General features: G+C 47.4%; 3 protein-coding genes across 3 annotated transcripts; 2 read left to right on the top strand and 1 right to left on the bottom strand.

The window, feature by feature from the left end:
• Positions 1-6,403: 6,403 nt before the first annotated feature.
• B0J16DRAFT_394686 (uncharacterized protein) lies at positions 6,404-7,762 on the bottom strand (the record flags this gene model as incomplete). Its single annotated transcript, XM_046132143.1, has 2 exons — positions 6,404-7,312; positions 7,358-7,762. 2 exons carry the CDS (start codon positions 7,760-7,762, stop codon positions 6,404-6,406), a joined length of 1,314 nt encoding a protein of 437 aa, XP_045986601.1.
• Positions 7,763-9,060: 1,298 nt separating this feature from the next.
• Positions 9,061-10,593, top strand: B0J16DRAFT_394684 (uncharacterized protein; the record flags this gene model as incomplete). The annotated part of the gene is made up of 3 exons (XM_046132142.1): positions 9,061-9,087; positions 9,151-9,733; positions 9,791-10,593. 3 exons carry the CDS (start codon positions 9,061-9,063, stop codon positions 10,513-10,515), a joined length of 1,335 nt encoding a protein of 444 aa, XP_045986600.1. The 3' UTR covers positions 10,516-10,593.
• A 2,513-nt stretch (positions 10,594-13,106) lies between these two features.
• On the top strand, positions 13,107-14,941 carry B0J16DRAFT_333569 (uncharacterized protein). Its single transcript, XM_046126843.1, has 3 exons — positions 13,107-13,868; positions 13,930-14,294; positions 14,347-14,941. Exons 1-3 carry the CDS (start codon positions 13,574-13,576, stop codon positions 14,797-14,799), a joined length of 1,113 nt encoding a protein of 370 aa, XP_045986599.1. The 5' UTR covers positions 13,107-13,573; the 3' UTR covers positions 14,800-14,941.
• The last annotated feature ends 104 nt before the right edge of the window (positions 14,942-15,045 follow it).

Below are 15,045 nucleotides of genomic sequence, written 5' to 3'. Positions count from 1 at the left end.
TGCTAGGGCTCGGAAACTCTTGACGGAAATGATCGAGAAAGTGCATCAGCCCAGTAAATTATGATTCGATGTAGCGGCACATGACGCGGCAGAGAATCTTCAACCACTGTACATACAGCACAGCCAGTCTTGGGGTGCATGTATCTCGTCAGATGCTTGATCTCAAACAAGCATTTTAATGCAGTTCTGTGCTAGTGTTTGAAGCATAAGGTCAATCATAATGATGAGAAGGTATTTGGTGACGGCATTTGCGATGTTGTATTTTTCTGCCCATATTCGGTCGGCTCTCAAAACTTGAAAATGATTCCCTGACAAAAATGGCAGCCACGTGCCTCTGACCGACAGGACAAATGGAAGGAGCAACGGAGGCTAGTTAGCGGCAGATAGCGCTGTAAACTTGCCGGTTACAGCGCCAAACTTACACCAAATGGACCACTTAGGCCCCGGGGAGCACAGCGCCCATCAACTAGAATTTCGCCATCTGTATCCCCAATTAGGCCAAAAATGCCGATGGAAAAGGAGAACCTGGAAGCTATTAGGCTTCAATGGGGTAGCTTTGCTGCTACACAATTATGTGTAAATTGATCCCTTGTTCCGGTCAGGACAAGTGGATTGTAACTCTAGGAAGTGTAAACACTGCTGTGTGAAGTTCTCATTTACTCATTACAGGCGGTGTATGCGATCCAATGCCCAGCCAGCGAGGACTGTCAGGTGCTGTCTTGCAAGTCAGGATCCCTGTGAATGTCACTGGAATTCGGGGAGAACGCAACTCAGAGAAGAAAACACGCCACAAGATCTGAGTTGTATTACCCAGAACGGGCAAATGAGTAACGTTATTGGTCAATAAACTTCGACAGGGCTAGTTCCGCGTCTCGGCCGACGGAGGCGAGCGTCTATGAGCAAACGAACGTACGAGGTACTGTTGTATTCAACTGAAGATGGGAAAGAGAGGACAAAGTCGAACTCTAGTCGGTTTATGGTATGGCTTTCTCGTCTCACCGGTAGTTGCTAATGAGACAGTAACAATAACGCAATCTTGTACTTATCTGATCAAAGACGATCGTGTGGCTGATGGGCTTGCACTGCACGGTCCGCGGAGTTGGAGATGAGTTGGAGATTGCCAAGAATCGCATTCGATATTGCATGATCCATCGTCCATCATCTTGACAAACGCCAATTGAACCATGAATGTCACTAACCTCGATTCCATTCATCGTCTAAGTCACAGGTTGAGGGTGTTGTTTCCACCTCCGATGCCGGTCCCACTGAACAAAGCCAGGAACTAGGCAAAAGAGAGCAATTTGGAGAAGATTTCTTCAGAAGGTTCCACAATAGCACCGGCCAAAACGGTCGCACGATTGCCTCATCAAAACTTTACGTCTTGGACGTTTTTTCTGCCAGGTTCCAGTTCTATCAGGAAGTATCAATGCACACGGTGTGGGTCACTCCCTGTTGGCCCTTTCCTTCTGCAAAGAGACGGTAGTGGCACAGTGGGTAAGTGTCTCCACAAGATGAAGATTTTTTCGTACTGTCTGACTGACCGTATGTTAAGGTGAGGTAGCCGCGGCTGTAAGCTGTCCAATCGAGGGAGGGAGCGCGACAGGTACGTACTGCACTGTGGATGGGAGAGTTCTTTCCGTTCATCTTCCAAGAAGTTCCAGGTTTTAACGGTGTCATGAAAGACTCAAAGATCCTGGGAAAATCTCTGAGGAAAAAGTACTGACCACCTGCACTAGCCTAACTTGGCCTTTCGTTTCTTGATTCGAAGTTTCGATCTTTTAGCAAAAGAACAAAAGAACCAGGCTTTTAATTGGAGATGTACCAAGCATTAGAAACGGAAGTACTGGCATCTTGCCGGTTGGAAAGTAACCGCAAAACAACACCACACACCCCCAATCATACCGTTCGTTACGACATCGTGAAAGCTTCCATCGACAGGGTTCACCTTTTACGTTACCATAGGGTAAGAGCTTACTCCCTTGGGCAGACTGTTTGTTTTAGGAGAGGTAACTCACCGAGACTAACAACGCCAACACTGTCTCGACATCAATATCACTGGTCTTGAGCAATACATGTGGCTACAATTATCGATATGATACAATTGCAACCGTCTCAACGTCAAACTTACAACAGTGGCAGCAATTCGGTGTAATATTACGACGACTTTTGCGTCAAACAATTGCGTCTACATGACCCATAGATCGAGATGCCTAGCGTATGGCATCTTCACATGAAAGTAAACATCACTACTACTGTAACTGTCACCATGGTGAACCTTGATGCTCATGGCGTCCCAAACAAATGCTACTGTTACTTCGCTGGTAGAAGGTCCCTGGTCTTCCAAACTCTGATACTCGGCACCAGAAACGGCACCAATTCATCCCTTAGCCGCGGCTACTGACATTCCGAGGAAGCGCCCCCGCCGTCGAGATCGAAGCATTAACCGATACTCGCGGCTTCAGTTTTAGACGCTTTCTTCATCAGCTCGTGTACAGTAGTCCAGAGTGGAGCATTGAAGATTTGGACTTGGTGTCGGATCGCCACTATTTACGGTTACATACATGCGCGCCCTCTTGCGCGGCAGATCTATATCGATTCACTAACACGAGTTTTGCTGTGCCACGTTTCTTTTCAAACACGAGGTTAGCAAGTATCACTGCGCAAACCATCAAATTACTCGGGCAAACCCGAAACGAGAGAGCCGCATCGTCTGAGATGAGGCTCTTGACTAAAGAATACTCCCAAGCCTGTCAAGGGGCCTGGTTTGCGCAGCATTAAAGACGCATCGCTGGTTCCTGAAGATCATGCATCAGTCTCCAACCGCACAGTGCTTCTGCTATTACATAAAAGTTTAGAGGGGCTCAGCCAACAATGTTCGACTTCTCACTTCAGAGGCTCAAATCCCTTGTGCGTTTTCAACTCAGCCCTGTCGATGTACACTTGGCAGCCAGGTCGGAACCCGGGAAGGGCGCCGTCAGAAGCAATCACGAATCATCCCAGCCCAACGTGCTTCCAAGCTTCGGCTTCTAGAATTTGGCACCGGCCTCACCTTCAATATCTCGACTTTGACTAGGCGTCAAACCCTGGAGGCCAAGCAGCAGTAAGCTCGCCATCGCTTGCACCATTATCAATAAACTCGCAGAATGTTAATGAAAAGCTAAAGATCGTCTCTTTAGACTGATCTTGGCGACCCTTGAGTTCAGCTGGGAATAAACATCGAACGTCCTAAACGGATCGTGCACGAGCGTATTGCTAGCAACACCCCTCTGGAAAATTCTTCCATTCATGGCACAGTAAAAGCGCAGACCAGTTTTGAGCCGCATCGGAACAAGGTGCAAATTTACGCTATAATTATACCATGGGATCCTCCTTGCGATGGGGCCTTTGAAGCATCACAAGACGAGTTGAGACTTTGGGTGGATTCTCTGAGCTCCCTCGACAAACTGAACGTTCCACTTCACGACAATGTCGCGGACTGTCTACTTTATCCCATGTCCCGATGTCAAGCGGCTCAATCCGACAAACGAGAATGTAAGGAGTTGCGAATACTCGTCACGACTCCTGAAACAAATCACTGAAGCGGTCTGACCCTGCTGGTTCAACGTGCAATTGTTCCTGACAAGACCCATCTGGCAGCAACCGAAATATTAGGTTGGGCGTTTGGGCTCGAAAATGTCTTCCTGATATCGCTTCGCAATAGAGCTTGAACTTGGCTTCAGCACGGTTGCACTTGATGCTGCAACGGCTAGCGATCGGCGGTGTTTAATCGATGAGGCTCAAACTGCATGGACTATCACAAGATCGATCGTCGTCTACCAAATTTCTATTGCACCATGGTCTGAGCTCAGCTTCTTCATTGAGGCACAGAATAGACACCACGGGAGAACATCCGTCATTGATATCTCATTACCGGAACAAGCTCCGGGTCGACCCCACGAAGCTATCGTTTTGAAAGGCAGCTGGCTTGTCACAGCTTGTCTGCCTTGTAAGGTGCTCTCATTTGTCCTTCTCACCAGGACCTGAGCCAAGACTTTTGACGAGTTTTCTGGAGCTCTCTCCTTTCTTAGCTAACACAGTGCTTACTGTGCCCCAGTAGTCTAGATCCATAATCTTGGACCGACGCCCAGGGTTACTTCTATGCCGATGGTGACCTTTTCTGGACGGATGGCTGTGCGTCATGCGCCTAAAGTCTTTTTTCGACCCTTTCGAGACGGCTGCTCGGCCACGTCCGTGCAGCAATCGACTGTTTCTTGGGACACTTGACAGAAACGTCCCATCTTGAAAGGGACCTGTCACAACGACACTTTTCGATACCGACAAGATGATATGAGTAGACGGGTGATCTCGCTGTTTTCTATACTGGAGCAGCGTGTTTTTACAATGGCGATCATATGAGATTTAGCAATGGGAATTCGCTTCCTGCGGATAATCTTGAAGCATGTTTGGTGTATGCGACCCTCATGCCACTGACCCTCTTAACGGGAATAACATTGGAGTATCGCTCGATTAAAGCCGGTGTAAGGAAAAGTCCCCAACGGCCTGAATGATCTATTATGAGATGAGTTTTCAGATTACCATCAAGTCATGATCAAATCTAGGAGAATTAAGCTTTAGCTCTGCCATGATCTAATTTTGGGGTAATTTAGAGCGTTGGTGACATCCCGAAGGCTCTAAGGTAGTGCTTCTACGACTTCTTCTTTTCTTCGGGAACAAAGCAAGCCACATCTGACCAGGATGCAACCAAGATCTCACACAAGATGTTTCCTTCCGTCTTATGACCGATTGTCTGTATCCGTGCAAACCTGGACAGATCAAGATTCTAAACATACAATAACCGGGCAAAAGTGAGCTCATACGAAAAATAAGCACCTCTGTCTTTGACGGTAGCGCGGGGCTCAACTCCGACCATGTGACTTGGTCCAGCAATGTATTCATTGCTCTTGATATACCGAAAATGTTCGCAAGGTCTAAATAAACTATATGCAAGGCATGTCGATATACATATGTACGGACAATCAGGGGTGAATTGCTCGAGATAAGGAACGGTCCAATTGTAGAGCTGCCCGGATTCTGAGAGAAGTAGTGTTATCTCTGAAGAATGTTCTGCGACAAATCTGGGGTTTCTGGGGAGAGAGATAAGTTGCCTTTTCTGGGGTTGAAAGATAAGGAATTGCCAGATTTGGATGGGAGTGAGGCTGCAGAACACGCTTTGACGCTTTCTACAGTGCCAATAGCCAAAAGGTAGATAATTAGTTAAGATGTGAGTCAAATAAAGTGAGAACCCCTTGGGGTAGATAGTCCGACAACGGCATGATTCACGATGGTGTTTTCCAACATGAAAAAAAGAATTTGGAGAATTATCTCCGACAACCAAATGCACAAAGCGACAAGTCCCTACCAAACAAGGAAAGTGGGTATCGATTCAACGTCATGTATCCACTAGATTGTTCCATGCAGGAAAAGAATGCCCTTTTGTGTTTCTAGCTCTTCAAGGAGGGTAGGGTGTTGAACCTTGGATAGGCAGGCAGGTAGGGTATGCAGAGATTTCGGCAAAAGATGACATCGTGGGCTGGGGACTTGACCGGCGGACGGGCCGACCGCTAGGAGAGAGTTACCGTCGACCGTGATTTGAGGCTTAGAGTTGGAGTTGGAGAAATGCGTCGTCCGTAAGAGAAGACCCTGGGTGCATGTGAATGTTCCATGAGTTGGAGAACTTGGCTAGTGTTTCTCCTTGAGCCCCCGGCTGTGCACATCCCGCACCTCCAATTGCCTAGCTGATCAGAAGCCTAATAGATGAAAACATATACTAAATTTCCTAAGATTTTACTAAGAAGTCTAAGTATTTATGAAAACATGACGATGGAGGTGCAGGATGTGCACAGCCGGGGGCTCAAGGAGATAGTGATGATCATCGTTGCATGAGTGAGGTTGGTGTTTAACACTGCCTCTAAATTAGGTCGAGCAGTGTACTGTGACTAGCTCACTTGGAACGTTGCAGGCTTACTTGATCTCACGGTGAGTTAGACCTGAAAGTTACCGTAGGTTGTAGACACTATACATAGCCAGGCCCATAACCTAAAGATACGAAGGAACTCGATTGTCATCGATCAGCTGCGAGATGAACAGCTGCATCCAGACATCAGGTACGAACGTACATTTGACTTCACGTAAGTGCATCCCACAGTTAGAGGCACATGGGCCTTTTGAGCAGCGTCGCATTGTTTGCCTGTATTGAGCTTTTGTGAAAGTTCTATCTACACAAGTTTCGACAGTAGCAACTCCGCGAAGCAATGCTCAGTACCTCCCATGACAAGCAAGCTTACCAGCTATACCAACATCTCCCATGTTGATCTATCCTCTGTCGTCATCCATGGTATTGCTTGTGTGCTTGAGGCTCCTCGGTTCAGCCCATCGTGCCAAGAGCTTTCATGTTGTCCTGGAACTTTTGTTGCTGGGGATCAAAGTAGGTTTCCACAGCCACCATGGAGCTCTTCATCGTATGAACAGTCGTTGCCAAGTCCTGTAAGGGTTTCTCTTGATCTTTCTTCTCATCCAATTCCACTGCCAGTGAGTCGAGGGATGTACGCAACGCGCGGGCAGCATTGTTGTATTCTGTCAATGCGGTATCAACTTTGGAGGCTTTGGTCAAGACTTTTCCCTTGACCGCTCGGATCTCGTCTCGAAGCGATGAAATTACCTTGATGAGCCCTTGATGCTCAACATCCCGTTCCTTTTTTAACTGGTCGACCTCCGATCGTAGTGCGTGGAGTTGAGCATTGAAGTGTTGGTTTTGTTGGATGAGGGTGAGGGGTGTAAAATGAGTGGCAGAAGAATTGGCCGACTGGCTACCGCTCATCTCTGTTGTTGAGACTGACTGGCTAGAATCAAGGGCTTGTGCAGGACTGTGGAGGGAGGTCTGAAGAGAAGGATCACAATTCTCCTCGTTCTCGGAGTCATGAAAGGTATTCTGCCCAGAGTTGCTTGGCCCACCAGGGCTTTCAATCGATGGAAGAGGGGCATTGCAGGCAGCGGAAGTTGTGCTGTGACCCTCTTGTACAACAGGCAGCAGCGAGGTTTTCTGAAAAGCAGACGAGCGTAGAGTGGCTGGCAACGCAGTGCTTGACAAGGCAGTGTTTGAAAAGGCAGTGGTGTCCTCTTCATGTTTGATCTTTTTGTTTGGAAGCTTCCATGGTTGATGGTCCACGACTTCAAGCTGCTTTCGCTTTGGGGGTGCGCTTTGCTGTTGGTGTTGGTAACTGAACTGAGAAACGCCTACTGGTCCAAAGATGCTTGGCTCGCGGTGTCGGGCAACCTGACAGTATTAGGGCATGTATCAATAATAATGCGATGGACTCACCTGCGATGTTCCATATCCTTCTTCGAGAGCACTGCTCTTGGCTTCATTTTCCAGGAGGGGGCTGACCAAGGATTCAGGATCAATGCCAGGGTATTGCATGATAAGTCTGTGTTTCAGTCTGACGACCTTGCTGAAGCCGTAGGTAGCTCTCAAGACAATCCAGATTGCAAAAGTCATATTCCGGTTCAGCAGTTTGTGCCTGTGAGGAGAAAGAGATATACGCTCGGTGACTTCTGTGTCGCCGTTGAGGACGTGATCGATGATGGCATACCTGGTGCCTCGGTCCCAGTCTTTAGAATGCTCATCGTAGAGCCCCTTGAGGTTGCGCAGGATCTGTTGATTAACGGGGTTCTTGGAAAAGCTTGGGTTGTCCAGGGAGGGGAACTTTCTGTATCTGGTTGACATGACGACCATACTTGTGGTGGATGATGAATGAATAAGAGAAAGGGGAAAGGGGAAAGGGGAGGAAATGTTGAAGTGGGCAGGCGATGAAAGAGTGAAGAGAGGGGGTAGGGGTAGGGGGAGACGAGGTTGGGTATGGATGTTCTGGATTCGACAAGAAGGAAATTGTAGGCACCGATGAGCCCATGATTCACAGCCACTCCTCCACCTTCTTAAGACTTTTACCTTGGAGTTCCTTTGCTTCACTCAAGTTGAGGATCGAATCAAGAGAATAAATATTAGTTTGGCACATCCTTAGGATAGCGCAAAATCTTAGACAACTGATACCATCGAAACAAAAACATGTATATGTGGTGCCCAAGATTCCCCCACATGGCTGCTCGCATAGATTGATGTATGGGAGAGCGAGGCAGACAGGATAGGTTAACTAGTAAGGTAGTTGTATTGACATATTCAGAATGGATGTAATGTCAATATTCAACAGACTTAATGAAGGAAATCAAGTGTGTGCTTATTTGTAGTGATAGAGTTGCCTTTTCTGTCTGGCCAGATCCAGAGAATCTTTTTAACCATCATACCTATTGCATCCAGAAGGAGAGGTCGACACACTTTCCCATTGTATACGGGCTCATCACTTTCTACACGGGAGGTACCTACCAGAATAAAAACATACCTCCCAGTCAATCCATCAACCGACGTGAAGATAATTGCGTCTGCCATGGTCTCTTTCATCAAGTTGTTGGCGAGCTCCTTTTGACCCATTGATCCTCTCGCGGAAGTATACACTCAGTGAAAAACATGAAACAGTCTCCTTCGATTATTGAACACATGGAATCACCGGTACCGCTGCTTCTTTATCTTCTCAATAGTTGGTACCCCTGAACAGTAGTATGTGGGAATAGCCTCATCCGGACTCTAAGATACCTATGAGGCAGGGAGATCATTGAACTTGAAGCTGTAGGTTGAGTATGCCCCAGAGAACGCAGTGATCAATCACCTAAGTGACAGGAGGCTTTAGATACCTACCTTTTGATTGCATGCAGTGGCTGGCAGTGCAGAGTTAGTGCCTAAGCAAGTGATGCCTTAAACAGTGAATCACTGCTGGCCAGCTGGCAGGCAAGCACTTAAGCTGCCGATTTCTAGGCACAAATACGTCAGCAGGAGAGCGGACTTTTAAAAGCAAACCAGAGGAAATAAAATTCTCTCCTCCTCACTTCTTCAACGCAAGCTTTCACTCTTGCATCGCACATCTTCACGATCCAACGAAGAATTATCTCAAGCACCGCTCGTAGACACTCAAGATGAGCGCTCCCAAGAATGAACAAGATGTAAGAAACCACATGTATCATATCATTTTCACTCGGATCAACTAACCACAAAATAACAAACAGGAAGCCGTTGACTGGGACTATGACAAGATGACGAACGGGATGAACGTCAAGTTTCCGCCTCTCGACTCCGGCGATGTCCCGCATGTCTATCTGGGTCAGTATCATCTCAAGCAGTTCAGGAATGTCTGGAACGAGCACTCTCGGCACTGGGATGTTCAGTCTAAGATCGAGATTTTCGACTATCTCTGGAGCCCGTCCGTCACCGAAAACCACGCTTGGGACGCCATTTCTCACCCGCTTTACTCAGAGCGCTCCAAATTCTCCGCCTATGTCATCCTCAAATGGTTCTATCCGGATGATTGTAATCTGCCTCTTCACAGGTTTATCCGATGGGGAAAATACCCAGCAATTGACTGGGACGAACACCAAGCAACTGACTGGGGTGGAAACCCAGTGACCTACTGGGACACCTCTGAGTCTCCTGCCGCTCGGGGCTATCAGTGTTCTGGCGACGATGTCGAAACATTCAATGAAGGAGTTCGTAACTCTGTCCAGGATGAACCCGATGAGTCCTTGAAGACAAAGAACACGGTCATTGTCCACGGCCCTTGGTGGAACACGAAAGACGCTCCACTGTCCCCTGGTAAGTTACATGTCTGCTTTCTCTGCATATGTCCTTTGCTAACTGACCTACTCATAGCCCTTGACCAGCAGAACAACAACAATGCCGATGGTCCTTCCGAGGAAGTTGTTAGGCCTGGGACTTGGATTCCATCTCGTCCCTCGCCTGATCCCTTGGGGGAAGATGATCAACATTACCAACGACAAGAGCGCTCCGAATGGGGCTCCAACGACGAGAAGTGTGCCTGGGGTCTTTCTGCGGCGAATCGCACCTATGCAGCGTCCGATCTAGAGAGCGTCCGATCGAAGGGGATGACTCTCCAGGAGACTTCCGCGGAAGACGATGGCGTCTACAGCGGATGGGGTAACCCCTATCGTCCCAAACGGTCTGGCCGACGTGCTCGCCGGGGCCGCAACGCCTTCGCCTCTAAGTTCTCCTCCGAGACTGAGGGTTCTGATGTTGGTGTCATTACGCCTGCTAGCTCCAACGTTGAACAGATCCCAGCTCTCTCGAGCCAGCAGATCCAGGAATTGAAGGACTTCATCACCAAGACCAACAACGATAGTGTAGCTCAACTCTCTCTGGAGATGAGTCACATGAAGACGTCCCTTGAGGAGAAGATTGAGCGAATGCGCGAGGATTTCAATCTCAGACTGAACAGAGCCATGAAGGTCAATCGTTCACTCAGGGACGACATGGAGAGCCTGCAACTGTCCCTTCCGGATGACGCAACTACTCGGCAGCAAGTGCGTGAGCTTGAGGCCAAGGTCGCTAACCTGGAGCAATCCTACCCGACTTTTTGAGTTTTGCTTGGTTTTGGTCAACATTCAAGACACCTGGCGTTGGACGATGAGATGAGGAAGCTACTGGATCACGAAAAGGAAAGCTCTAGAGAGCTTCAGAAGGAAGCTTAATATGAGAGCTTTGAGAGCTTTGAGAGGGAGCTTTATTTGAAAGCTTTAGAAGGAAGCATTATACGAGAGCTTTAGAGGGAAGCTCCCCATGTATTTCGAGATCCAGTAGCTAAAGAGAACAACACTCTGTAACTTTCTCCGCTTTCGAAAACGGTGCATGTGTTCAGATTGACTATACTCACCTTTCCAGTCATGGCATCGCGGAATGTCCAGTAAGTCCAAATTCCTCATATTACGCAGCTCCACAATCCATTATAATTTTCAATACATTCGGCGAAGTCATCCAGCCAGCCACCAGGGTGTCAAGAAGAAGTGGCCACCGAGAGCATAAGAGACGAAATGACTTCACCACCTTATGCGAGCATATGCTAGCGGTTAGGCTACTTTATTTCTGTAGCCTGAGCCTCAGAGGATACTTCTTCTAACAATCACCTGCCATCCCAGCATACTAAGGATAGGGGCACAATAATTTGCCCCTGCCTACATTTTGCCACGAGTAGGGATATCTAGAAGCGTCGGGTGAAGGGAAATGTAAGAGAAGCATCTCCTTTCTTATATAGGCTTGATGTCTCTCGTACAGATATCCAAATAGGCTAGTCTTTGTCTATCAGTAATCGAAGCTTGACCTTTACCTGAACCTCAGCCTCAATCTAGGTATACGGGTAAAAGGGCTTGGCCTTCAGCGCGCAGCGAAATCGACGTTGTCTCGGGGATAACGCTCCCGAGTAGAAGAGCACGTGTTGAGCTGTACATGTGTCTGATGGTGTGTAGTCTTTAAACTATCACGGTCTAGTCCTGCACCCCAACTTTAGACGCAGAAACTTATACCGGCTGGACTGGGCTTCTATCCAGGGGTCCAACTGTCGTACGAGTTTTTCATCATTGCCGGGAATGGTACGGGTCTAAGACGACGGTTGGGGCTTTGAGGCGTTTGTGCTTTGATGCACAGAAGTGATTGTGAAAGTATCGCCATGACTTTGAGGCGTTGGATTGATTCGAGTCTTGTGGCAGGGCTGTGCTCGGACTAGTTTATCTTTAAGAGAAAGGTTCACTTGTGATAAGATCATATGATCTATTACTTTCTGTGTTTGAGATGAGTCGTTTTGTAGATAGCAGATATGGTGGTGAAGGCGAGGGGACTCGTCGAATCGGAAGGCAACCAGACTATGGCAAACTAATACAGCCACCGGTGTAACTCCAACGCTTATAGGTTCTACACCTTGACTAGACCTTACGGATATGACTGACAGCCTCATTCTTGACGTGAAGTCCTCGCGGTTATTATCGGACATAGTTGAATGTATGTGGAATACTCTGTACTAGCTCTATGACTAGAGACAGAAGGATTCTAGAGCCAATTTCACTCGCCCGTATAGTCTGTTTCTCCGGTGCTGATACGCCGTTTAAGAGTCAGATTGGATCTACAAATTTTGATGGAAGGAATGCTTAGTTCGGTGGAAAACATGTATCCGGTTGGCGATGACATAGATAATCTCAGCTCAGTGGATTATGGTTCAGACAAATTCGGGCTCTATCGTTTCTTGGCTTAGGTCCCAGAAGCTAAGGCCAATAAAGAGCACAGACGACACACTACAGGGGTCTTTACGGCCTAATTTACAGGTGTTGATCATACCCAACGTTGGGTTTTGTACCGAAGTTACCGTTGGCTGTATTGTGTAGATCAACGTTTTAGATTGCTTTGAGCGGGAGACGGAGGATACGGGCCGTTTGATGTTTGTGCGAGGGGAGCTATTTCGAGGTATCCGCTTCAGCCGCTCTATACCAGGTTCTTATCCCGGAGATGATTAGAGAGTACGAATAGACACAGTGATAGACAATGTATAGCTTGAATAGTAGATGAATTAAATACATGGCAATCGAATTGAGAGTGCCTTCGAATCCAGAACATGTGTGTACTTGCACAAATGAATCCTCTGTCTCATAGGTCTAGACTATTCATAAAATAGAGTTCTGGGTATCATCTATCCGAGCCCCAATTCAACGTCCAGACTAAGAAGCGAAGGTACTCCGTAAAAAGTCTACCATAACAGTCTATTCAAGCCGCTTCCCCTGACCCTGTAACCAATCCTCTGGGATAAAGGAATGTCAAAGCAAAATGCGAGCCAGCACTAGTTTGGCGTTTTTAGCTGTCGATCTCAGCCTTGTGTTCGAGACCTTGACTCGCGAGTACGCTAGGGGAGAGCGCGGGGATACTACATAGCCATGCCTAGCGCTATCAGAATCAACTTTTAAAATCTCATCCGGACGTACGGAGATTCTTTTTCATCAGTATTGGATGTAAACATGGAGAGGAGCTTTTATACTCTGTACTAGGATGTTTCCCCGGACATGGGTTAACAGTATCATGGGTCTATCAGAATCCACATCAATTACTTGCCTACAGTACCTGGTTGATGATCTGGACAATAATTCAAGGTTCTTTCATTGTTGAGAATAGATTCTAAGTGGCTCTTCTACTAGTTCGGTTTCATACCAGCACAGCGGTCAATCAAACGCCACAGCCTCTTTCTTTCCTTTCTTATTCCCTGGTCTAGTCTTCGTTAGTTAGCGCTGGACGTACGGAGTAGGGATAATGCCTGCGTACCACCGGATGCAACTCCCGCCACTGAAGATTCATGCTCTAGCATTGCTTCTGGTGCTGTAAATTTAGTTAGTTGGCTGTCTGGGGAAGTGTATCAACTGCACGGCCGTGACTCGACTTCACCACTCGTTTGCCTTGTCTCTAGAAACCTGGCATACTTCATCTCAACTCCCTGCCAAGACTCTTTCTCTTTGAAATCTGGAGTATAAACCCATCTCACCTGCCTCACAGAATCCACATTCCTCCCGTGCTGGATCTATATCTGCATCAACTTTCCCATATTGTAACAACTTTCTCATTTACACTCCTTGACCATATCGATTCAGTCTCTCATTAACCGCAAACATGGGCTCTGAAGAGCGAGGCTTCCTCGTGCCTGAGCACTTCAGGGAAGAGCCTCCTTCCGACGCCGATATGCAATTCGCTTCGATTATCTGGGGATTATCTCTCGGTGTTTCCATCTTCAACTCTGCAAAGGCCGTTCGTCAAACACAGGCGGCTGTCCAACGACGAAAACGACTGACTGCTTATATCGCTTTCATCTGGGCTGAGGTTATCTCGAGTACCATTCTTGGAATCCTGGTCTGGTTGTATCTCCGGGGATTCATAAAGCCTAGTTTTCAGTATTATTTCTTTATCAGTAGGTCTACCTCTCTCTTGTGCTTGTTTGTATGGGAACTCTGTGCTGACTTTATGTTTAGTCGTCTTTTGGTCGATACAAGTTCAATGTCTGATCCAAATTATCATCAATCGAGTCGGTCTTCTCATGGTCGTCCGCCGCAATGCAACCATGCTCAAGTGGACATGCTTCTTCATCCTTCTAGCTATCAACATCAGTGTCTTCTCGGTTTGGATCCCAGCGCGCCTCCAAATCAGTGAGACATTCATCCACGTCAACGAAGTCTGGGACCGAGTCGAAAAGGTCCTCTTCGCACTTATGGATGCGGTTCTCAACTTTTACTTTATCTGGATTGTTAAGAAACGTCTTGTCGCGAATGGTCTGCAAAAGTACACGAGGTTATATCACATGAACATGTTCCTTGTCGGAATCTCGATTGCGTTGGACGTAAGTTATGATTTCCGAGATATTGGTGTGTTCTTTTACTGATATTTGACAGATCCTCCTTATTGGTATGATGTCTCTACCGAACAGCTTCGTCTACGTTCAATTCCACCCGCTCGTGTATCTATGCAAACTCCACATCGAGATGAACATGGCCGATTTAATCGGCAAGGTTGTTCGTGCCGGAAACAACTCCGGCGATGGCGAGCGCGACTACAGTTCTCGCTCCCGCACGACGAACAAGACCAGCACTCGCCCCGGTCGTTTCGCAGGTGGTCTTACGAGGACACACATCGAACTCGGCGAGGAGGACGAGATTGAGCTTAAGCATCGCGAAAACCTTGCGGGCATCAAGAAGACGGTTGTGACACACGTCGTTAGATCGCCGAATAGCGAACCGCAAAGTGAGCAGGAGGATGAGATCATGGAACATCACGAGAGGGCTGTTAGCGAAGCGAGTTCTTCGATTCCGAGACATGAACCTTATAGCATTGAGCATGCGAAATAAGCCAATTTTTATTTGTTTCAATTTTTAGCTGGCGAGTTTGGATATACTATATACAGATATACGGAGAGGCGACACTCCCCATATACAGACAATGGATACACGCACTTAATTGAAGACTACAGAAAGACAAAAACGATCTCCCACTCTTTCTTTGCATGGAAAAATACGAACAAAGCCATTCTAAAAACGAGGCAAATCCTTGTCGAAGGATTTCAGCTCACTTCATCCCCCGCCAGTGAAGGCCAG

The sequence above is a fragment of the Fusarium flagelliforme genome (assembly GCF_020744385.1).
Source record: "Fusarium flagelliforme strain FIESC 12 MPI-CAGE-AA-0113 chromosome Unknown B0J16scaffold_2, whole genome shotgun sequence".
In the NCBI taxonomy this organism is placed as follows: Eukaryota; Fungi; Ascomycota; class Sordariomycetes; order Hypocreales; family Nectriaceae; genus Fusarium; species Fusarium flagelliforme.
This window is presented reverse-complemented; position numbering and strand designations above follow the sequence as displayed.